The sequence below is a fragment of the Bidens hawaiensis genome, unplaced genomic scaffold (genome assembly GCF_021521415.1).
Source record: "Bidens hawaiensis isolate Kalapana, Puna unplaced genomic scaffold, B.hawaiensis_p1.1 tig00009828_1, whole genome shotgun sequence".
NCBI classification, from domain to species: Eukaryota; Viridiplantae; Streptophyta; class Magnoliopsida; order Asterales; family Asteraceae; genus Bidens; species Bidens hawaiensis.
Window position 1 is genome coordinate 28,385 of NW_027491736.1, and position 23,899 is coordinate 52,283.

Consider the following 23,899-nt stretch of genomic DNA (forward strand, 5'->3'; position numbering starts at 1 on the left):
TCATATTTCTCTTCTTTTATCCGGCACTGGATAAAGAGCCAAAAGCGCATTCTTCATAAGGCAATGGCCAAGGTTCGTTTTCTTGCCTGTTACAGCCGAGCTTCTAGATGAAAGATTCCCATCAAGAGTCATATCCTTTTTTCTACATGCCATCTGTTGTTTCGGGTTTTATTGCATAATTAATGTGAAGGAAGATTAGAGAAACCATATGGCTATATGTTTTGTTGGCAATGGGGAATTTGTCCCCGGAGCAGGCAATTCAAGACTCCAACCATCCACTAAAATCTCTACTGGATTGGATCTTTGAGACGAAGCATTACAGATTTGGCTTCGGTTATCATCGGCTTTTGCTAGTCTAGGGAGGGTCGATGTTCTTAGGAGCGCTTCTTAATGCACCTAAATGTGCACGAGTAATGGACCAATCTTCCGTATACAACTTAGTTCAAATTTCACCTTTTTAAATTACACTCTTGCCCAGCTTTAAACCTTGGTAATGGCAAATCTGAAACATGATAATGAATTTTAGTACACTGTAACATGTTAATAATGAATTACAAAATTCTTTCGAGTACTCGACTAAATCAGTAACTAGTAAATAGGACCGTGCATTGTCGCAGTACAACACGAATAAATATATAAAATGTGTTCATGTTGGACAACTTAACCCACAAACGTGAGACCTGTCATTCTATAACCAGACATGATTGGCATCCCTTGTAATAAAAAGTATTCTTCAACTAGACACGATTGCATCCAATATTATATAAAGTATATAACCTATTATTGATGTAAAACAAGTAAATAAATAATTTTTTTACTTCCATCATACAAAAGTTTTTCACCACTAGAAGTTTGTTTGTTGAAACAAACTCTATAATTTATGACATTTTAGAATAGACTATCTGTATGGAATATAATTTAACGAATGAGAACATAGGAAAAACATAGGCCATGTGTGCAGACATGGGTAAAGAACTTGACCATGATGTGTCACTTTCTTAGCATCCTTCATCAGAAATCCAAATCACATAATTCATCAAAACATTCTCCAAGTTATTTGAAAAACAGAAGAATTCTTAAGTTGTGCTAGTTGAATAGACTAATCCAACAACACAGTAAGCAACAATATAATTACCAAGTCATAAGTTTAGGCTGACAATTTGTGTCTTCTTAACAGGTTTAACAGGTAAGAAGCGACACGCGTAACACAAATATCAAACTTGAATACGACTCATTTAATTACTTTATATGTCATGACTATAAGACAATTTTAAGTTTTGTGTACCAATAAGAGAAAATGATGGAGTCTATCATACTAATTTCAATTATTTAAGCAACTAAAAAAATCACATACCACACTTTTTTTATTAATAGGTCTTATCGTGTCTTAAACGGGGTACCTAACTACCAGCCTACATAAATTCACTATGATATCGTACGCAATCATATCAAATTAACAACTTGTATGTATATAGTGCACACACACAGCATATACACACATTTAGAGTGATTTGAGTTTATCTAAATGATACATCATGTTTGACCTAAACTTACATACCGCTGTCAAAAGCCTATGTTTTTATCCGTAACCCAACCAACCTTTTTCTATAATTTCATATTTTATTGGCCGATAAATATCTCACATTTATAAATAACTACTAACGGCCCAACCTTTCAACTTTTTTTTTGTCTCAATGGACCTCCGTTAAAAAACACTTAGCATTGTTAAGTTTTTTTTCCCGAGTTTCAATCCGATGTTTTAGGGCTTTTGATTTGAAGAAAGATACGGGTCGATTGATGTAAAACTTATCTCGAAACAGTGATTCAAATTACTTGATTTTTGTTAATTGGAAATTCAAACACCTGAATTAAAACACTGTTTCGTCATTTAGATCACCGTTTTGAGGTAAGTTTTACATTAGTCGACTCGTATCCTTTCTCCAATCAAAAACCTTAAAACATTGGATTGAAACTCGAAAAAAAGCTTAACGAAATTAAGTGTTTTATAACGAAGGTCCATTAAAATAAAAATAGTTAAAAGATTGGACCGTTGATATTGGTTTTTAAATGTAAGATTATTGACCAATAACACATAAGATTATTTATTTTCAATTAGTCTTCTTTTTATTATTTAGTTATCATTTTAACTTTCTTTCGATTTTTAAATGCTTTATCATAATGTTCCAGTGATTTAAAACTTAATGTAGCTATAATAATTTAACAAGCTTCTTTTTTCTTTTTTTTTTTTTAATTATGATATTTTAATTTAATTACTTTACCAAATGACATCATTCGGCCAATGAAATATTTTTATTTTTACCAAATAACATCATTCCGCCAATGATATATTTATTAATTTTAGGGAAATTAATTTCCGGTGATAGTGTGTGTGTGTGTGTGTGTATAAGTTGCAGTTGTGAACGAGATCTGATTCCTCTCATCCTCCTTATCACTGACTCATCTAATCTAATCGGATCGGATCTCCACTTTTCTCGATCCATTTCCGCCACCAGATCTCTCGTCAGGTATATCTATCTCTTTCTCATTCTCATCCTGCTTCTATTCAATTTTATCATATCGACTAGCTTAGGTCTTTTATTATGCATTTGTACTGTTGATCTGCTATATGTGTTTCATGACGCTTCGTTTATTCTTTCAGATCTAATTCATTTTAATTGAAACGAATATGTTAGTTATATCTTGCAATGACCTAGCTACAGTATTATTCTTCTTTTCTTCCAATTTAATTTTCCTGCTGTTATTATCTGCTGCCTCCATTACATAGAAATATATACATACGCATATCTGTTTTTAGGGCTGTAAACGAACCGAACGAACACGAATCATGTTCGTTTGTTAAGGAGATAATGTGTTCATGGACGAGATTTTATGTTCGTATTTGTTCATTAAGGAAATGAATGTGTTCACGATTCACAAACACAAATAAAATCTGCAGAGCCTTGTGATTGAGACCGATGTATTCATCAATGTGAATAATGAAATTCTGTAAACGAATCGAACGGACACGAACAAGGGCATGTTCGTGTTCGTTCATTTAACGTTAAATGAGCATGCACACTTAATCGAACAAATATTTATGTTCCTGCTCGTTTATTTAAAACATGAACATTTGTGTTCGTTTGTTTAAAATCATAGCGAACATGAACAAAGATAAATGAACATAAAATTAACATATGTAAATGAACACAAACAGACATAAACGAGCATAAATGAAAACACTTAAATGAACACAAATTAACAAACGTAAAACCTTTTATGTAGATGACTCATCCAAATAATATTTAATTATTTTCTCTTAATGCATAAATGAACGAATGGAACATGTGCTCATGTTCATTCGTTTAATTAAACGAACACAAATTTTTTGTTCATGTTCGTTTGTTTATTAAATAAATGAATATAAACAAAATTCCCGCCGAACAGTTCACCAAACGTTTGGTTCGTTTACATGCCTAACTGTTTTGTGCTTCCGGTTTCTGAAATGTAATCTTGTGTTATTAATATGAAGGTTTTAGATCTAACTACCAGGGATGGAGAAAACGTGTTCTCTACTCGTCCACTTTGACAAAGGAACCCCCGCACTCGCCAATGAGATCAAGGAAGCTCTTGAAGGCCATGACGACGTCGCAAAGGTCGACGCCATGAAGAAAGCCGTTATGCTTTTGCTCAACGGGGAAACACTGCCACAACTTTTTATCACAATCGTCCGATATGTTCTCCCGTCAGAGGACCACACTGTTCAGAAGCTGCTGCTTCTTTATCTAGAGATTATTGATAAAACCGACTCAAAGGGAAAGATATTGCCTGAAATGATTTTGATCTGTCAGAATTTGAGAAACAATCTGCAACATCCGAATGAGTACATTCGTGGTGTTACGTTACGGTTTCTTTGTCGTCTGAACGAGGCGGAGATTATTGAGCCGTTGATTCCGTCTATACTGGCTAATCTTGAACACCGGCATCCGTATATAAGAAGGAATGCGGTACTTGCTGTAATGGCGATTTACAAGCTTCCACAAGGCGAGCAGCTTCTGGTTGACGCTCCCGAGATGATTGAGAAACTTCTTACAACAGAAGCGGATCCATCTGCAAAAAGAAATGCTTTTCTCATGCTTTTCACATGTGCACAGGAGCGTGCAGTTAATTACCTTTTGACCCATGTTGACCGAGTCTCTGAATGGGGAGAACTGCTGCAAATGGTTGTGTTGGAGTTGATTCGTAAAGTGTGCAGAGCTAACAAAGGGGAGAAGGGCAAGTATATAAAGATTATTATATCACTATTAAGCGTTCCTTCGGCAGCTGTTATTTATGAATGTGCTGGCACACTCGTGTCATTGTCATCTGCTCCTACTGCAATTAAGGCTGCAGCCAATACCTATTGCCAGCTGCTGCTATCTCAAAGTGACAATAACGTGAAACTTATTGTTCTTGATCGGCTAAATGAACTCAAAGTTTCTCACAAGGAGATTATGGTTGATATGATAATGGATATACTCAGGGCTCTTTCAAGCCCTAATCATGATATTAGAAGAAAAACACTCGATATTGTTCTTGATTTGATCACTCCACGTAACATCAATGAAGTTGTTCTGACTTTGAAGAAAGAAGTTGTGAAAACTCAGAGTGGAGAGTTAGAAAAAGACGGTGAGTATCGCCAAATGCTCATTCAAGCAATCCATTCGTGTGCTATTAAGTTCCCTGAAGTTGCAAGCACAGTTGTGCATTTGTTAATGGATTTCTTGGGTGATAGCAATGTTGCTTCTGCCATGGATGTAGCTGTTTTTGTACGGGAAATTATTGAAACAAATCCTAAGTTAAGGGTTTCAATTATAACAAGGTTATTAGACACTTTTTATCAAATTCGATCTGCACGTGTTTGTTCTTGTGCGCTTTGGATCATTAGTGAGTACTGTCTTTCACTATCAGAAGTTGAAAGTGGAATTTCAACGATAAAACAGTGTCTTGGAGACTTGCCATTTTACATGGCTTCAGAAGAAGGGGATGCTAATGATTCTTCAAAGAAATCTCAGCAAGTTAACTCGATTACTGTTTCATCTAAAAGGCCAGCTATTCTTGCTGATGGCACTTATGCAACTCAAAGTGCAGCTTCTGAAACTGCTTTTTCACCACTTACTGTGGTCAGCACAACTTTGACTTCAGGGAATTTGAGATCTCTTCTTCTAACTGGTGATTTCTTCCTTGGGGCAGTTGTAGCTTGCACATTGACAAAACTTGTGCTGCGTTTGGCGGAGGTACAACCGTCGAAAAGTGAAGTTAATAAAGCAACAACTCAAGTTTTGCTGATTATTGTTTCAATGCTACAACTTGGGCAGTCTTCATTTCTTCCGCACCCGATTGATAATGACTCTAATGACCGAATTGTTCTTTGCATAAGGCTGCTTTGTAACCCAGGCGAAGAACTCAAGAAAATATGGCTGCAATCTTGCCGTGAAAGTTTTGTTCAAATGCTTGCTGATAAACAACTGAGGGAAACAGAGGAACTTAAAGCCAAGGCTCAGGTGTCACATGCACAACCTGATGATCTCATTGACTTTTACCATTTGAAGAGCAGGAAGGTAAGATTATTCTTGCTATTCATTGTTTATTTCTGTTCTTGCAATTTATGAAGATCTGACCACTATCTAGTAATGTATTAGTTCTTTTTTTTTTAGTTTTTGGCAAGGCTGAGGCCAGTAACAGCTTTAATTTGAGTGAACACAATTTTATGGATTACATGAATTAGTTGACCTGATCATTATAGACTTGTAGTCATTTTCAACTTCATTGTATGCTTGTAGAAGTTGTCTCTCTTAATTCATATGGTGTTGTGACTGTTGTCTACTCATTACCAGTTTGCTATTTATAGTTTAACTATGATTATGGAAGTCATTTTTTGAGTTTCAAGTTTTATGCTGAACTTATGTTGGAGTATTGTTCTGTTATGGCAGTTTCATACTCTACAGTTTTGTTAATTACTGGAATCTTGATGTTTTGTCATTCAAGTTCATGTTAACACAGATGCTTTATACTATAAGATCAAGAGGCCATTTTTGTATTAAAATGAATGTGTTTCTTCTTGTGTGAGATTATTAGTTGCTGTTTGTACACTGCCTATTGCAAGTTGTTTTTTAAAACTCTAGACAATGTATTAAGGAGTGTTATCTTTTTTAAATTAAGGCTACCCAACTATTGAAGTGATAATACCTATCATATAATTATGCTCGATTTATATTTGCACTCACTTATGAAATCACACATTTGTTTTATGGATGAATTTTTGTAGGGTATGAGCCAGCTGGAGTTGGAGGATGAGGTTCAAGATGATCTAAAGCGGGCGACTGGGGAGTTTACCAAGGAAGGAGATGATGCCAATAAACTGAACCGTATTCTTCAGCTAACCGGTTTCAGTGATCCAGTGTATGCTGAAGCTTATGTTACTGTGAATCACTATGATATTGTGCTTGATGTAACTGTTATCAACCGAACCAAAGAAACCCTGCAGAATCTTTGTTTGGAGTTGGCCACAATGGGTGACCTTAAACTTGTGGAACGTCCACAGAACTATACACTTGCCCCTGAATCAAGCAAGCAGATAAAAGCCAACATTAAGGTGTCATCAACCGAGACTGGGGTCATTTTTGGGAACATTGTGTATGAAACTTCAAATGTGTTGGAGCGCACTGTCATTGTCCTCAATGATATTCATATTGACATCATGGATTATATATCTCCAGCTGTCTGTAGTGATGCGGCTTTTAGAACTATGTGGGCTGAGTTTGAGTGGGAAAATAAGGTAATAATACTTTCTCTTTATATTCTAGTAAGATTTTAAAGGTGGCAAAATGGACTTGGTTTGCGCTTTGGGTAACTGGTGAAAAAGAACAGGCAATTTTTAGTACAGGTTGTAAATCAAATGGTATGGCAAAAGTAAATGAAGAATAATTGAATGTGAGAAACCAGAAGCACTAGACGAACCTTTCTTGGGCCCACTGAGCTAAATACAAATAATCTCGCATATTAAACTATAAATAACATAGCTCCATATGCATATGTCAGACCCTGTACTAAAACATTACATGTTATGTTATAAATGCTAATTGGTCATATGTTTTAATTACCAGGTTGCCGTGAACACTGTGATTCAAGATGAGAAAGAATTCCTTGACCATATTATAAAATCCACCAACATGAAGTGTCTCACTGCACCGTAAGTACAACTTTATTTATATGTGAGTTTTTTTCTTTATTAAATAATAACAATAATTTGAATTTATGGGATAGGTCTGCACTGGAAGGTGATTGTGGGTTCCTGGCTGCCAACTTGTATGCGAAGAGTGTTTTTGGAGAGGACGCGTTGGTTAATTTGAGCACTGAGAAGCAAGGAGATGGTAAGCTTAGTGGATATATACGTATTAGGAGCAAAACACAGGGGATAGCTCTAAGCTTGGGAGACAAAATCACTCTTAAGCAGAAGGGAGGAGCTGCCTGATTAAATTCATTTGGTAAAAAAAAAATAAACCTAAATATACTAATTGTCAAATCAACAAATTGTCTCTCAAAACTTATGTCCTTTTCCACCTTGGGAGGTTTGGTGGAAGATAGTAAGAGGATGTGACATACAGAATGATATATTTTTGGATTCGGACTTGTTTAAGGTTACTATTTGTTGCGGCTGTAGATTTATAACTCTCCATTTTTTGTTTGCTTATCATATTGCTGTTTCTGTTTGATGTAAGAAGCTTATGTTGTTACTTGTTTTGTTACTACTATATATACGATTCATTCCATATGCGGATATGCTACAAAGAAAAACCTTGTCCATTTGTTCTATCAAAAATATATACTTGAAACAAAAATGATGGATCTGTTTCAAAATAGAAATTATTAGAAAGCATTTAGTTTTTATAAAAAAATTTTATCAATCCAAAAGCAATGAATGATTCGGAAGAAATTTAGCGTTGCAAGTTGCAACAACAGGAGCGATTCTAATGATACTCATTGAGTGGTTTGATAGTTGGAAATGATTTTGTGGCCTGGGAATTTTAAAATGAGTTTTAAAAATTTGTTCAGAAGCTGAGTGAAATGGATAATGATACTATCATTTCATGTGAATAATGAAGGAATATGAAAAAAAAAGGTAATCAAAAAAGCTAATGGACAAACGCACACGGTAAATGGTTTAAAGAGTATGAAGGATTTGTTTGCCAAGTAGCAGAAAAGATTAGGCATTGTAACTGTCTGTTTTGGATGATTGTTAGGGCACAGTGACCTTTGGAACTGATGATAACTGAAGACGAGCGTGGTAATGAGCCGCTAGTGCTTGGGGTGCTGTCGTGCTGACATCATTGTTGCGACTAAAGGGTTCAGGATAAATCTTTGCTTTGTTTATGGATACTTGTAATCGTGTCTTTAGATATAGACTAGGGTAAATATGTATGCAAGTATATGCAGTCTTTGTCGAAACACCTCTTTGATATAATACCTTCAACAAATTGTTCTTATTCCATAACTATTCTGCATTTTTTATTGCATCAAAAATCATTAGTTAACTAAGTTTAATTCCACTCCATGAGTCCAAGATGCTTTATAATTAAGTATATAACCCCGATCCTGACAAAGACCAACAGCGCAAAAAGAATATCATATTTAGGGAGAGGTAAACTTGCCAGCGACCTCGTGGTTAATGGAGACAATATAAACCAGGCACGAGCATGGATTACCCAAAAACTCTTCGAAACTACTTGAGTTTTGACAAGAAAATGAACAACAGACTTTCCAACCAGAAGAAATAACAAAAGAAAATCCCCCATTTTTAAAGGTTGAAGTTAACATAGATAACAACAAGGGAAAAGAATGGGAGATGGGTCCCTCTCTAGTTTTCCTGACATATCAACAACAAGCTTCTTCATCTTTTCTTCACTCCAAAACAAGTGCTCTTTGGTGATCTTCACCATCCTCAGCACCCTGCTCATCACCTTCACATCTATCAGTCCGAGTAGCACCTCCACCTCCTCTTCCGTTGCAGGCCATTCGTTCTTTTTCCCGCCTTTCCTCTTCTTCCACAGCTCCTTCAACTTCACCTTCCTCTGCATCCATCAGTAACCAATTAATTAATTAATTAATAATACCGACTTCAAACAGCTTGGGGGTCGTTTTTCTTACCTTGTCGAGTGAATACTGAACCTGCTGAAGAGGGGTAGCCATCTGGTTCTGGCCTTGCCCTCCAAACAGATTCCGGACACCGTTTGACTTCTTATTCTTGTCCATCTTTATAAACATCTGGAAAGTAAGAATTGAGCTCTCGATTATCCTGAGAAGATCGGGAGCGCGGACCAACATATCCGCTTCCTCTTCTGCCATCTCTTGACCTTAACAAGAACAATATATGTAAAGCCAGGAAGAGTATAATTTAATTTTGAAAAAGAATGTCTCACCTGATATATTTGGAACCTGCAGAAGTTTGGGAAACGAGTTTCTGGTGTTGGCGTAAATTTCAGGCCTGAGGCCAGGCTCGAATGGTTCGTTTTCAATGAAGCGTTGCAGCAAAACCTGAAACTGCTGGAACTGCTGTGCACTGTGGTTGTAACATTTGGAAGTTTCGGTTTGACATGTCATTAGCTGCGTGTACTGGCAGTGGAGTGCCTCCCAAGTCAAGCACATTTGAGAAACGTATGATGTCTCGAGATCCAGATACGGATCGTTGAGGTCTTCGTCTTCAGGAGGTTGTGTCTTCTTCAAGGACAGACATCGAAACTTTTTGGACACAGACCTTGGTGAGGAACCTGATCCAAACAAAAAAATCATTCACAGTCACTAGAGTTGTAAGTGAACCGATCGTTCGGCAAACTGTTCGTGAACTGTTTGGCGGGAAGTTCGTTTATGTTTGTTCGTTTAATAAATGAAAGAACATGAACATGGTTTAAAAAGTCTTTCTGAGGCGCGCCTCGAGGCTTACGCCTCGGCAGCCTCGGTGGAAGAACGCATAAGAGGCTTAGCCTCATTAGGGTTTACTGAAACCTAAGCCTCGACCTTGTGAGGCGGTCCGAGGCGGTGAGGCTTAAGCCTCACTAGAAGTAGTGAAATACTCAAATATGCCAATTTTTTTTATTTTCTGGATTTTTTTTGTTTACCCATTTAGTGCTTAGTGGACTTAATTAGTGGGCCAGCCCAGCATTTAGTGTTAGTAGACTTAAAAAACATCATCGTTTAACTGTATAATGGTTAGGGTTTAATTGGCGTGCCTCCTTTCACAACAACAAGCAACAGCAACATAGACACAACAACAAAAAACTACTTTATGATGTTTGTTTTGTATTAAATTAGTGGTTGAAGTTTTTTATGATGTTTGTTTTATTACTAAATAAGGTTTTATAATATTCATAGTGTTTATTATATGTTAAAAGTGTGATTTTTATAGATTATATATATATTTTTAATATTTTTTAATAATGTTTCGAGGCTTACGCCTTGGTCCGCCTCGAGGCTCGTTTCCGCCTTTTTAAACCTTGAACATGAACAGAGGCCATGCTCGTTCAATTGTGTTCATGAACGCTCGATAATGTGTTCGTTAATTTTTTTGTTAATGCTTGTTCACTAAAGGTTTTTTAATATTTCTTAATGACATTTTTTATCTCATCGTATAGCTTTAAGTAAATAAACTTAAATGTTAAATAAAACACCAACTGAACCATTGACAGTGACCATTGTTTGTGTTCAATGGCACCGGACCAAACCATTCCCAATTAGTCAAATCAAATAAAACATAGTGTATGTTCATTCGTTTTTGTTCGTTCACAAACATGTTCATTTGCTTATGAACAAACACGGACAATAAGTTGCGTTCACTTATCTTCATTAACATTCAGTTTGTTGAATAAAAGCTTAACAGAAGAACATGTGGTAAAAAACAATTACCAATTTGTTTGAGCAGCTGGGTATTAAGGCGATCAAAGAGCAGCATTCGGTCGCAATACTTATCATAAAAAGCCCCAAAACAGGACCACAACTGGTGCCCCTCTTCTTCCACGTCTCTCCATTCGTTGGAACTCTCGGTTTCGGCACATGTTTCCTCTTCAGGAATGAGCACCATAAAACTGTTCCTTCTGAGCTCTTTCAGCCTCCTCTTCACTTCGTTCATGATAAAATCATCATCATCAACTTCAACCATTGTCTTCTTCAGCAGCATTAGCATTATTATTCTGTTTGCTGATGATCTCATTGACCAAAGGTGTGTTCTCAGCTACTGCTGGGTTTGGGTTTGGGTTTGGTTTAAGGGTTTTTTTTCTTAACTTAAGAAACTCCATAACTAGATATGGTGTAAAAAGACACAGATCAGTACAATGCGGAGAAAGAAATGAAATGAAACCCTAGCTAGGATGAAGTAAGTCGATCGATCTTTCAAGTGTACTTATAATTGATTCAGCAGCATTAGATGGATTCTAGTGTAGTGAAGGTGAGAGGAAATAGAAAATAATAATAATAATAATAATAAAAATGAAAGAACAAAGAGGAGAGAGAAATAGGGAATATTGTCAGGAAAACCCACTACCCTCTTTACTATGCTATTATACGGAAGCGAGGAGAGGAGAGGAGAGGAGAGGAGAGGGCACCAGCTCCAATGCCCACAACACAACACAACACAACCGCCAAATTATGTTACACTGTTTTTTTTTTAAGTTTTCATTTTCTTTTCTTGGAATACCCACTTTCATTTTACATGTGGATGGACGTTGCGCCTTAAAAGTATCTATGTGGAAATTAAATCTTGGTTGCTCCCACGACCATGTTATATGTAGTGGAAACAAAATGAACTCTTGTTTTATTATTATTATTATTTTGGTCAACCCTCAATTAATTCCAAAAAGTCATGGATGTGGGTGGTCTAAGGAAGTGAGTTGCTCATCTAGTCTTTGTCCTTGATTAGAACTAATACCCTAAAACGACGGTGGCTAAAACTATATCAACAAAACCAAATATTTGAAGAAACACTAAGTGACCCCGGCATATTATGGATAATCTTAGGGTTAAGTAGATGTTTCCCACGAGGGTTAGGTCCGGCAAAGATGGTTATTCTTCTTGACCTGCAAAACAGACACCGTGAGCTCGTCACTGATAAGGGGGGGGGGGGTTCCTCCTTGTGACCACCCTCCGGCGTGAGAATCAGACTAGATTGCTCTGAATATAAGTGTATATAGAGAGAAATAGCTAAAGATAAGATTATATGAGATGCCGATACCGTTCCAAGGTGTTGGAGTATTTATAGCCGAAGGTAGGTTTCCAAGCAGGTACGGCCAGCTGTATAATATTCCTTTTCCACCAACTATGGGCTATGTACGTGCCACGATGGGAGTTGGTGGGTAGGCAGCGACTGATAGTGACATTTTGTACTAGAGCGTGCTCCTCCTCGTACTATTGTCGGTGAGCTGTCACCCTGTGATTGGTTCATGGGCTGCTTTGGTCAGATCTTGTCTATTTTGTCCATACCTTGGCAGGTATAGTACAAAAAGATCTTCCAGAAGCGTACGGACTGGCTCTTTTGGGCGGGAATATTCCCGCCTTGGTCATTCCTTCAGGTGACATTGCTGAAGTTAAGAGTTAGTGCCTTATGCGTGTAGCCTTACCGTTAGTGCGGGTAGCCTTCCTTCTTGGCTTGTACCCATAGCTGCGGGAACAGGCAGGGTACTATACCAAGGGAGGCTTTCCTGCGGGAACAGCTGGCTTACTGCGTGTAAGGTCTTCATCTTTGAGCATGGTGGGTCCTGCGGGACCAGTTAGTCTTTGCGCAGATGTACCTCTTCAAGGTGTGTCTTGCGGGTCCAACTGGGCTTTACGAGGGGACCTACCTCTTCAAATATGTAGAATTCCTATCTTGTCGAAAACATGTCTTCATTACAATTAGTGGCGTAATGCCCATTACCTTTTCGATTCAATTTTAGTAAGTCTTATGCGCATATAACAATCTTGGATGCTCATTGGAATTTTATGGTTTATTCTCTGAAGCTTCTCACCCTATTTTGGGTCAACGTACATATATGTATATAGTTGAAAGATAATATATTACTAATCTATCACTTATCTTCTAGAGCTAAAATAAGTGGTGATAAGAGTTATAATGTACGGCATCATTCGTTACTAGTTAACATGATTTGACTTGATACAAAATTAAACATGTTAACAAGTAATCGAACCCGCGCGTTGCTGCGGGCCGAGTTGATGCTATGCTTAGTTTGTGTTAGAGGTGTTCATATAGTCATTTGTTTATTGGAGCAGCCATGTCAGTAAGTTGGCCGGAACTTAGTTTTATATATACATACTTACCTACAATGTTAAGTGCAAATTCAGTAGTGATCTTAATTTGCATCATATATATATATTCATGGTTAGCCAAATTGTATGTTTTTTCAAAAACAGGTGTGACTTCATTCGATGGTTAAAAGGCCCTTGGGTTTTTTTACCATCCATATAGAAATCCGCCGCCGACATTCACAGCCGGAAGAGTTGCGGGCAACAACCGTGATGGAAAACCCTCTATCCTTCAGCGATTACTACTTAGGTAGATGAAGCTAAAGAGCTTCAAACCCTAGCAATCAGATGAAATAAAAACCACAGAGACGATCGACGGGTTATTTTTATATGTTATATTAATGAGAAGGAGAAAGAGACACGCGTCGGTCGTTGGATGAGTAGCGATACCTGAGCTTCCAAACAGTAACTTATATAATCCCCAAAGTTACCCGCAAAAAAATCAGAGGAAGATTGGACCGATGTATATCTCATGTCTGTTTCTCAGGTAGAAGATGGAAAAGGAAGGCAATGAAAATTGACGATGATGTTGAGATATGTGGTGGTGATAGCTTACGTGGGTAAAGAGTATGCTGTATAGAGTAAATGGTACAACCTGCTTAATAATATGTACATTTAACTACACTTGTTTTACACTTACAATACCCAGATGCATTTTAAATATATATATATAATATCTTATGTAAATGGATTTGGATTATAAACGGGTTTAAATTTTAATGACATAAATAAAAATGTCAAAAGGGTTCATCTCGCATAACCCATATGCGACAATAATCATAACACGTTTAGCTTATCGTGTTGTTAGGTTAATAGTTCGACAAGACATGTTTATCGCTAACATATCATAATCAAATATGAATTATAATTTTTAAAACTTTTGCTTTATCGAATTAACTATGCCTTATTATTTAACGAGTCTTGTCAATAATATCGTCAAACATGTCTTGTACCTCGAGCTACTGAAAATGCTTGTATTTGATTGCGTTACTTGTCGTGTCATTCGAGCTATTAAAATGTTTTTATAGTTATTTTAAACATATCATGTCATACCAATATCATATTGTTAAATCCGTTAATTAACCTAACCCAATTTGATAAAAGATATAAAAAATTCAAATGGTAAAAATAAAAGTTTATAATAATTGGTGAAGATGGATAAAGACAAATTGTTTTTATTTTATTATGTTGATGAAAACTGATAATAATAATAATAATAATAATAATAATAATCTAGCTCTCTCTTTCCCCAATTTTCACCGGCCGCCAATCTTCAAGACTTCCTTTCGCTTCTCCAATGCCGTCAACACGGTTCGTTATCGCTTCATCAAATCCCTATTTTTTATATTTTCTTTCCTTTTTCCTCATTATATTATAATTAAACCCCTACATATACATATTTGTATCGCAATTATTCATTGCATAAACATTTTGAATTGTAACCAATTACTGTTTTCTGATCCCATCTCATCTTCATACTCTACTGTGCTGCTATAATAATAATAATAATAATAATAATAATAATAATAATAATATGTTGGAACTTATTATAGGGCTGATTTCTGAGATGCTTTATTTAAATACATATGTTGCATACTATTTAGGGTTTATTAGTTTAGCATCCACGGGCCGGTTCATCTCTATATATTGTATACGTTTCAATAATGTTGTTGTTATGTTACTGTAGTTAGGTTTATGTAGAGAATAAAACACATCAATGTTGAACCTTATTATTTATACAAAACAATGTATCAAGGATCCAGTGGGACTGTAACGTGTTTTTTATTTACGTGTTGAATCTTGTTTCAACAACCTAACGTTGACCTATTTGTCGCTGAAGAAATGTTTTCTGACAGTCACAACTTTCAACCTATTTTTCTCCCGCAGTCTCATACTACCTGAAAAATGGGAAATTGATTGCTAGAGGAAAATAGGTTGAAAGCTGGGACCGTCGGTTTTTTTTTCAGTTGGTATTAATCTTGGCCAAGCGCCCTGTTTGCAGTGTGCGTATATAATGTATATATGTGTGGGCTCTCGGGGGCAACAGTGAAATTGCACTAATTTTGACGTTATTTTACTAATAGCGTGAAAATAACGTTAAAAGTGGCGGAAGGTTAATCAGGCATCATGTGGTGGCGTTGATAGCCGAAAGACAAGGGTACATGCACTAATCGGCCGATGGTTGAGTGTTATGTGCCTTATGTCCTAGGCTTGATGCAAAACTACTATCGAGCCGGGGGTCTCACCGGAAGCAGCCTCTCTATTTCTATGGGGTAGAGGTAAGACTGTCTACATCTTACCCTCCTCAGACCCTACCATAGCTTTTCTATTGATGGGATTTACTGAGTACGACGGTGATGATGTATTAATCTTGGCCAATAACTCAATAAGTCAAAGTTGGGATTATTAAAATCCAATAACCCTTTATGTTATTACCATTGTAGTAAACCATTTAGTTTATTACATGATTCTTTCTACTATGCAACTCAAAAAGATGGTAATTTAGTTTATTGCACAAAAGCAAACCATGACCATGACAAGTGATTTTATTTTTCTTCATTAAGTTTCAAGATTAAGTAACATTTTTTGCATTGCTGAGTCTGTTTCTTTAGTCTTGCAGGATTTGAAATGGTACATAGGAGAAACTCGTTTGCAAGCTGTTGTAGTTTCTCAAGATGCCACTAATGTCATCAAATGACAGTCCAAGAGAAGGCTCTTCAGAGTCAGAACCCATCTTAAACGAGTCTAAAAGTGTTGAAGGCTGTTCATCTACCTTTGAAATAAGAAGTGATTGTTCCATAGCCGTTGAGACTCCTGATTCTAATGAAAATAGCAGTCTGGTAACTCCAGACCAACCACAGTGCCGCATATGCCTTGATACTGAAGGTCCGATGACCGTTTATTATAACACTTCAGATATCTATTTCTGTATAATATTGAGATCCTCTTTTAGCTCATTTTTAAATGATGTACAGGGGAAGACTTGATTGCACCATGCCATTGTCGAGGCACCCAAAAATATGTTCACAGGTCATGTCTTGACAATTGGAGGTCAACCAGGGTAAGTTAGTCCTAAAGTAGCCGTCATAAATATATTAGTTTTTGCACTTAACAATAAATTACTTGCTGGTGCAGGAGGGGTTTGCTTTTTCTCACTGCACAGAATGTAGGGCGGTGTTTATACTACGTGCAAACGTCCCACCTGATCGCTGGTGGTTGAGGTTGAAATTCCAGTTGCTGGTTGCAAGAGATCATGCATTCATTTTCATCATTGTTCAACTGGTATGATCAACATAACAATTGCCATAGATGAGTGTCTTGTTTGTCACATACATAAACATAAGGGCGGCATAATATTCTTGAGGCATATCATAATAGCTGATATAGTAGGCATGACACTGGTTCAGCTGACTGTTTGTGCCCTTGTTGGCTATGTAGATTTCTATATTATCAACCAGATAATAATTGATTGTGAGATAGTTTTCTGAGTGTATATGAATACTTGTTATGATACAACTCTGAATTCTTATTAAAATGCCGGCCTGTGCATGTATGCTGACCAGTTACATGAATCCTTGTTCTTTCAATCTATCAACTTATTGTTAGCAGCTGTAATATAGCATGTAACAAGAATTTTGTTTGGTTACTTTCAATAGATTGTGGCGTTCTTAGGTGTGTTGGTTTACAAATTTTATGGAGATGAACTGAGAGAAATGTTTGGATATGAAGAACACCCATATGGGTTTTACACGATGGCTGGTAAGCTCGATTCTATCTGAACTGAATTTAAGCATTCATTACCTGTTAAGTTGTAACATGCCATCTTTTATTTCTTTTCTAATTTCAGTATTAGCAATAGTGTTGGTGGGCTTGCTCTACGGTTTCTTTATAGCCATAATATGTGGACAGCGAATTAATGAGCGCCACTATCACATTCTTGCCAAACAGGAACTCACAAAGGTTAGCCCTTTTACAAAAATGATTTATTGATAGGAGTTGAAGAGCATGCCCATGCAAGTTATTATGTAACATCTATTGGTAAATCTAAGGATAAAGTAAACTACTTATTTAAAATCTGGACTCTCCAGTTACTGACATTGTTAAGGCTAGAAATGGATGGAAACATGGCTGAGAAAATGCTTATTTATCTTTGACATGTATTTAGTCAGTTATAATCTTCTTCAAGTTCATATTTAAGGAGCTATTTCACTTTATAAAGGTTATGCGTTATGACCAATTTTATAAAGTTAAAAGCAATTACATATGAAGTGGGTTTCACATGACAATTCTGCCTCTCATAGTGAATTCATTTATTTTCCAAAATTGGTCCAAACTTTTCAAATTTTAATAGCTATACTTTACATGTAAGGTGGTGTACAGGGGGTGACCTAATGTAGTTATATTACATAATGACCAAACAAATACATGATTTATTAAATTTATCCCGAGGCTCATTGCTCCTTTTTAACTCGTTTTGGTGCTGTACGTGAACAAATACACCACGACACCTTAGCAAAGCTAACTGAATACATATATGGTTCACTTTTAGAGCTAAATTGAAATTAAAAAAAAAAACTGTATGTAACATTTCATCACATTGAATTTCAGTTCAAGGGACACTGTTTTGTGACTTGTCTTTCACATAGCCATGTGGCATGAAAATGCCAAATTGACCAAAACTCAGTTTATTAACGGCACTGCTATGTATTTGAGATCACATAGCTGTGTAACTCACTGTCAAAATTTGGGCATTTTATTTTAATAGTGTCATTTCCAGAATATTTACCCAATCCAAAATCAATGTACCCCATGTATTTCTGTATATATTCGAAGCATATTGTGAATCAAAGTCACTAAAATATCGAATCTAAGATTAATAAGGGAAGCTACTAAGATAAACTGCACCTCAAACACAATATTTCTAGTATCTTTAAATCTTCTAATCAATGAATGGACTATGGAGATCAAGTCCTTGCAACGGAGGATTAAATCATCCCAAATGTAGCCATGCGGAAGTAAGAAATCGAAAATCAAATTCTTCTTGACTGGCTTTACGGAGGCAAGTGCCTGCAATTCGAGAATAAGTGTTTCTTAAGCAATAACGTTGAAGCAAGACCTCAAACCGAGAGTCAAGTACTTCCTGTTTAGTCTTAGCTCGTAAGCCTAAACACAACCTAGCCTACGTTTCGAACAAATAAGGTCTAGAACTAGTGTGCTACACAATATACTAAACATATTTGCTTTTTTAATGATTTTAATCCAACAAACCACTCATACACTTGCAGCTCACTTGCGCGCAAATTTTTTTACATTGGGTTGTTTAAACACATTTATCTAATACTCAAGTCAATTTTTTAAAAATCTCCAAAATTAGGGTTAATGACCTTGCGCATCAGTTTTTAAGTTTGAAAACACTTAAGGAAACATAATTGGTCATTCAAAAATATAATTGGCCAATTTTTAAAATTGCCCACATTGGGTCATTTTTAGTCAAAATCACTATCTTTGCCAAAAATCACACCTTTTGTAATTAAACATTTGATTATCATGCAATTCAATTCAAATAATGATTTTATATAATTTCAGTCAACTTGTTTGATTATACAGTTTTAGAGAAAACTCTACTCTAGCCACATACCCTTCATTATCTGTTTTTCTCCAGCCAACCTCAAGTGAATCCAGATATTTCATGCTTCACAAAATATCTCCTTAAGTGCCATTTGTACTACGAACACGAGTTATATCTCCTTAAGTGTCATTCGTACTATGAACACGAGTTATATCTCCTTAAGTGTCATTTGTACTAGAAATGAGATATTCCCAATGTGACACATTGAAGATTCAGGATAGATATTCATGTGGAAGCTCTTGACATTTATTTGTTCTATATGTTTCATATAAGTCTTTAGAGTTAATATTGATGAAAGGTACGTGCAGGAGTATATTGTAGAAGACAGAGAAGTGAACAATGATGCTGTTGGACTTGACCCCAACCATGTCACAGAGCTAAGAATGTTGGGTCTCTATTGAACCACAAACGCCTTACCTTCACTTATTATTATTTCACGGTAACCACAGACATCTTGCTCCTAGTTTATTATTTGCTACCAGTTGTTCTGACCAACACACATGAATCCAGGTCTTGCAGTTGATTCTTCAGGAGTGAGGGTGTTGTTACTTTGAACAAATATTATTTCTTGATTGGCTGACAACTGGCTTTGAGTTTCTATCTTGTGTTGTAAATGTATTCTTTACATGTACACGTACACGTACAGATGGTTCATTCATCCTCATATATGGATGTAGGCATCCCACGTCCGTTATACAAGATTAGTCATTTTATCTCTTCTCATGCCCTGCCCTTGTTTTTTATGCGTTGATTGGAGTTTGTTTTTAGGACGTGAGTTTTGGTGGTAATGCGTTTTCACAGATTTGAATTAAAAGCAATCTGGCAACTAGGCAAAAGATATTAAAGAAATCAATTTAATGATGCCTTTGATCTTGATTTGGGTGAATGACAAAAAGGAGAAATAGAAAACATGTTTCTGCTAAAATGTTATGTGGGACAAACCAGTATGCTGTATCATAGTTGTTAAAGACGCTCTTAAGGTGCAAAGGGTGAGCCTTAGGCGCCAGGCCCTCGAAAGGCAAGGGCAAGGCGCGTAGCATAAACATTAATTATTTGGGGGGGGGGGGGGGGGTGGGGGTGAGGTTTAGACATTTTTAGGATTGCTTAAGGCTAATTTAGGATGGTTCCAGGCCATTGTTAGATATTTTTGACCAGTTTGCCCGGAATTTGCAATATTACCTTAACTTTTAAGATTTGGCCGGAATCTCGCCAACTTCTGACCATAATCTCGTCTGAATCTCGCCTGAAGGTCGCTGGAGGATCTGGCTAGCCGCAAGGCGCTTTTTCTACACCTCGCCTGAGTGCCTAGGCGCGTGCCTGAAGGGCTTTGGACAACACAGTGCTGCAAATCTGTTGGAATGGCCTAAATATGGGTTTGTTTGGACTCCCTATATAGAAAGAGTACGGGTCAGATTTGGTTTCCCTATTTTCTCATCAAAAGAACGCATCTGCAGTGTCTGGTCAGATATTATCTTCCAAATCACGAAATCAGGTTCGAGTTTCATCGTTTGTTGCAAGCACAATTGCTTCTTCGCTGTTTTTGATATCTTGGTTACGGTTTCTTTGTTTGTTTTAAGCACGATTGCTTCCTCTTCTTCATAGCTGCTTCTAACCTTTAAATTTCATGGCAAGTTGGGTATTTAAATATCACAGCTTGATGTTTTCTAGTTCTGTTTTTGAGTGATTCTTTACTTATTCTTGTTTTGTTAGTTTCAGTATAGGTTACAGTTTGTGCCTATTTTTTTTAGTTTGTAGTGGAACATCAAAATTCTACGGACGGTGAAGAGAGAAGGAATTTGTCCCCAGATAAGACTGTCATGGACGAGTTAGATTTCACTCCTTTGCAATGTTTAAAAATCCAACCATGTTGTAGATTTGTCAATTAACTATCATTACAAAGCTATTTGAAGTATTCACTCATATACTATATCACATGTAAAGAATTTGTGCCATATGCATTGGTTGCAGTTTCAGTAGTCAATGATATAAATGGACCCTGGAATTTGTTGAAACATTTTTCGAGTGGCCAATGCATAAAAACAAATTTCTGCAAACTGCTACTTTTTTCTTCAAGGAGCTTTCTTAGGTATGTATTTGCGGTTGAGTGAACATGTAAAACTTTAAACTATATTCAAGACTTAAGTGTGTTGATCGCTTGTTACATATAGATGGATTTCCAAATCATAAGTGATACGAACCAGTGAGCCACTACCATAAGAAATAACTGAGTATTGATTTATTGTTTGGTGCACATATTGCACGCTCTATATTATTTCTGTATCGTCTGTTTTCCGTCAAAAGTATTGATTCATTGTTTGCAAATGCATGGAACATAAGGTCTGCCATTGATATCCTAGGTAAGATTCTGTTAAACCACTAACCCAAAATTGATTCAACTTCACTAACCCAAAATTGATTCAACTTCACCCAGGTAATTTTGATAATATATTATTGAAATTCCTATTCTTTAAATGATTTTAATTTCTAGATTTTATTGTTCCTCAATTTATAATTATTTAAGGGAACAGCAATATTAATAATTCAACCCCGGGAATCTGTATTTGCATTGAAACCAGGCACATGATTCCAACACACTTTTGTCTTATATAATACAAAACCATATTTATTATTTATTCCTTTAATATATAAACAATAAAAAAATCAACATCAGTAGGTACCATAAACATCCATCTGTTTGACAATGGTTGGTCCATCACCATCCACCTTCTTTGACATTTCTTGATCTACCATTCTACCTTTAGAATAGTTGTTGTAGTAAACTTTACTTCATCCCCTGCCTCCTTTCTTTTTTTCATTTTTTTTATATAATTTTTGGTTAATTCAGTTATAGTAAACAAACCAAGATCATGAAACTCCCCAAGCTTCAATCTTTTATTGTTTCCAGTAACACCCACCTCAAGTTTCTAGCTCTTGTTACTTTATTACTGCTTCTTGGAGCATCATATTTCCACTCAACTGGAGGCACAACATTAACATTAAAAAGTCCATATGACCCTCCAGGAAGAAACATAAACAGAGCAAAAGTGGTGCCATCAAAGAGGCCAGGTGACCCTCCAGTGTTAGCATACTGGATATATGGATCCACTGGTGATGGACAGAGGATACTGAGGGTTTTGAAGGCTGTTTATCATCCTAGGAATCAGTACCTTTTGTTGCTGGATGCGTCCTCTTCGTTAGACGAGAGGACGGATCTGGCACTCTCTGTCCAATCACATCCCGTGTTCAGTGCGTTTGACAATGTGGATGTGATTGGACGGAGTTACGCTGTCAACCAGATGGGAGGATCTGGACTCGCTGCGTTGCTCCATGCATCCGCATTGCTGCTTCAATTAAGTACAACGTGGGATTGGTTCGTCCCGCTTAGTGCTTCGGATTACCCGCTCTTCACTCAGGATGGTATAGTACATTGTTTTCGAATTCCAACATTTAAGGATTGATCATATTAAGTTAGTTAGAACAAATTCGAATTCCAGCTTTACTTTACCTTGTCTTGTAAGATAGCTATTATTCTAGATTCCGATTCGGTTGAACGAATATTGATTATTATTATTATTATTAAATGCAGATATCCTCCACGCTTTTACATCGTTGCCAAGGGATCTTAACTTTGTGCAGTTCGCAAACACCAGCACCTCTGATGAGTAAGTCAACATCTTACTTTTCATATTTTAATGACAAGTAGCATAAGCGGAATCGTATATATGCGATGCAGGGATGGAAGGGTTAAGCAAGTGGTCGTGGACCCTAGCATCTATGAAAGAAAAGGCACTCCAATTTTCTACGGTAAAGAAGGCAGAAATGTACCCAATACGTTTAAGATCTTAGCGGGTTCGCCTTGGGTGATCCTGAGCCGATCGTTTATAGAATTTTGTGTAGAAGGATGGGACAACTTCCCTAGGAAATTGCTTATGTACATGAGCAACTTAGTGTCGCCTCTCGAATTCTATTTCCAAACAATCATATGTAACACGCCCGCATTTCATAACACCACAGTCGACAATGATTTAAGATATCATATTATGAGTAGAAACGATAGCCTAAGCGAAATGGGAGAGACGGTGATTGCTGCAAGGGCTTTAGATGATGCCCTGCTGCAGGAGATTGACAACAATGTATTAAACCGGTCCGCAAACGGGGTTGTGCCTGGAAAATGGTGTTTGGCACAACAAGCAAATGTGACTCGAAATGATGAAACAAAAGATAAACAGATTTGGGGAGATATTAACTCGGTTGAGGCAAGTCCCAGAGGCGTAAAGCTGGGGCTAACACTTTCCCAGCTTGCTAATCAGAGAGTTGATGTGTGCGCAAACTTAAACGGAAGTTAAAGTTGAAAAAGTATTTGGAAAAGGATCATAATATAAGATTTTTGAAACATATGTATTCATACAAGAAAAGAGTAGAGTAAGAAACAATCTTTGTATATTAATTTTAATTCATTTTCTCCATTCAATTCTAACCCACACAATTTACTTTCTATTTTTTCATTGTTACATTTGTGAATAGTGGCATATAACATGCATATAATATGATTTATCACTCTTGAATCTTGCTACAAAACCAATCTTGAATACTGTTACATGCATCATTGATCATATACTTATTACTAGCATTCCGCCCAGCTCTCCTCCTTGTGTTGGTGTTGGCGTTGGCGTCGGTGTTTCAACATTCCTACAAGTTTTAATTGTTCGACGACTATTGACTTAGCCGGCACCCCGGATATCTCCTCTAGTCTCTTGAGTAGAGTCCGTGTTATTTTTATCTTCTTCGTGTCCTTTGTGAATGCCAACCAAAGAGAAGCCGCCAAACCAACCCGATATGGCCATTCGGACCTGTTCGCCCACCACACTTGAAAAACATGTCTAGCCACATCTACCACCTTGCTACTAACCCCAAGCCTTGAACACCAACTCACCAACACGTCTCTCG

General features: G+C 36.7%; 4 protein-coding genes across 4 annotated transcripts; 3 read left to right on the forward strand and 1 right to left on the reverse strand.

The window, feature by feature from the left end:
- Positions 1-3,511: 3,511 nt before the first annotated feature.
- Positions 3,512-7,816, forward strand: LOC143533673 (coatomer subunit beta-1-like). The gene is made up of 5 exons (XM_077028373.1): positions 3,512-5,597; positions 6,305-6,814; positions 7,143-7,228; positions 7,303-7,523; positions 7,608-7,816. The coding sequence occupies exons 1-4, from the start codon at positions 3,552-3,554 to the stop codon at positions 7,508-7,510; spliced, it is 2,850 nt and encodes a 949-aa protein (XP_076884488.1). The 5' UTR covers positions 3,512-3,551; the 3' UTR covers positions 7,511-7,523; positions 7,608-7,816.
- Positions 7,817-8,460: 644 nt separating this feature from the next.
- LOC143533670 (uncharacterized) lies at positions 8,461-11,188 on the reverse strand. The gene is made up of 4 exons (XM_077028372.1): positions 10,936-11,188; positions 9,456-9,803; positions 9,184-9,389; positions 8,461-9,107 (listed from the first exon to the last, which is right to left on the reverse strand). The coding sequence occupies exons 1-4, from the start codon at positions 11,186-11,188 to the stop codon at positions 8,847-8,849; spliced, it is 1,068 nt and encodes a 355-aa protein (XP_076884487.1). The 3' UTR covers positions 8,461-8,846.
- A 3,353-nt stretch (positions 11,189-14,541) lies between these two features.
- On the forward strand, positions 14,542-19,722 carry LOC143533636 (uncharacterized). The gene is made up of 8 exons (XM_077028347.1): positions 14,542-14,634; positions 15,944-16,209; positions 16,299-16,384; positions 16,459-16,605; positions 16,980-17,082; positions 17,171-17,283; positions 19,261-19,391; positions 19,463-19,722. The coding sequence occupies exons 2-7, from the start codon at positions 15,999-16,001 to the stop codon at positions 19,351-19,353; spliced, it is 753 nt and encodes a 250-aa protein (XP_076884462.1). The 5' UTR covers positions 14,542-14,634; positions 15,944-15,998; the 3' UTR covers positions 19,354-19,391; positions 19,463-19,722.
- A 1,784-nt stretch (positions 19,723-21,506) lies between these two features.
- Positions 21,507-23,466, forward strand: LOC143533637 (beta-glucuronosyltransferase GlcAT14B-like). The gene is made up of 3 exons (XM_077028348.1): positions 21,507-22,369; positions 22,539-22,614; positions 22,686-23,466. Exons 1-3 carry the CDS (start codon positions 21,820-21,822, stop codon positions 23,296-23,298), a joined length of 1,239 nt encoding a protein of 412 aa, XP_076884463.1. The 5' UTR covers positions 21,507-21,819; the 3' UTR covers positions 23,299-23,466.
- The last annotated feature ends 433 nt before the right edge of the window (positions 23,467-23,899 follow it).

What these genes read in the sequence shown, in the direction of transcription:
- LOC143533673 (XM_077028373.1), top strand. Translation starts at nt 3,552, where the DNA reads ATGGAGAAAACGTGTTCTCTACTCGTCCACTTTGACAAAGGAACCCCC. An exon ending in ACCATTTGAAGAGCAGGAAG is followed by an intron (nt 5,598 to 6,304) that starts GTAAGATTATTC and finishes GAATTTTTGTAG; the next exon opens with GGTATGAGCCAGCTGGAGTT. An exon ending in ATGAAGTGTCTCACTGCACC is followed by an intron (nt 7,229 to 7,302) that starts GTAAGTACAACT and finishes TTTATGGGATAG; the next exon opens with GTCTGCACTGGAAGGTGATT.
- LOC143533670 (XM_077028372.1), bottom strand. Translation starts at nt 11,188, where the DNA reads ATGGTTGAAGTTGATGATGATGATTTTATCATGAACGAAGTGAAGAGG. An exon ending in CCAGCTGCTCAAACAAATTG is followed by an intron (nt 9,804 to 10,935) that starts GTAATTGTTTTT and finishes TGTTTGGATCAG; the next exon opens with GTTCCTCACCAAGGTCTGTG. An exon ending in GCAGGTTCCAAATATATCAG is followed by an intron (nt 9,390 to 9,455) that starts GTGAGACATTCT and finishes GTTCTTGTTAAG; the next exon opens with GTCAAGAGATGGCAGAAGAG.
- LOC143533636 (XM_077028347.1), top strand. Translation starts at nt 15,999, where the DNA reads ATGCCACTAATGTCATCAAATGACAGTCCAAGAGAAGGCTCTTCAGAG. An exon ending in TTTTCATCATTGTTCAACTG is followed by an intron (nt 16,606 to 16,979) that starts GTATGATCAACA and finishes TACTTTCAATAG; the next exon opens with ATTGTGGCGTTCTTAGGTGT. An exon ending in TGGGTTTTACACGATGGCTG is followed by an intron (nt 17,083 to 17,170) that starts GTAAGCTCGATT and finishes TTCTAATTTCAG; the next exon opens with TATTAGCAATAGTGTTGGTG.
- LOC143533637 (XM_077028348.1), top strand. Translation starts at nt 21,820, where the DNA reads ATGAAACTCCCCAAGCTTCAATCTTTTATTGTTTCCAGTAACACCCAC. An exon ending in CCCGCTCTTCACTCAGGATG is followed by an intron (nt 22,370 to 22,538) that starts GTATAGTACATT and finishes TATTAAATGCAG; the next exon opens with ATATCCTCCACGCTTTTACA. An exon ending in AACACCAGCACCTCTGATGA is followed by an intron (nt 22,615 to 22,685) that starts GTAAGTCAACAT and finishes TATGCGATGCAG; the next exon opens with GGATGGAAGGGTTAAGCAAG.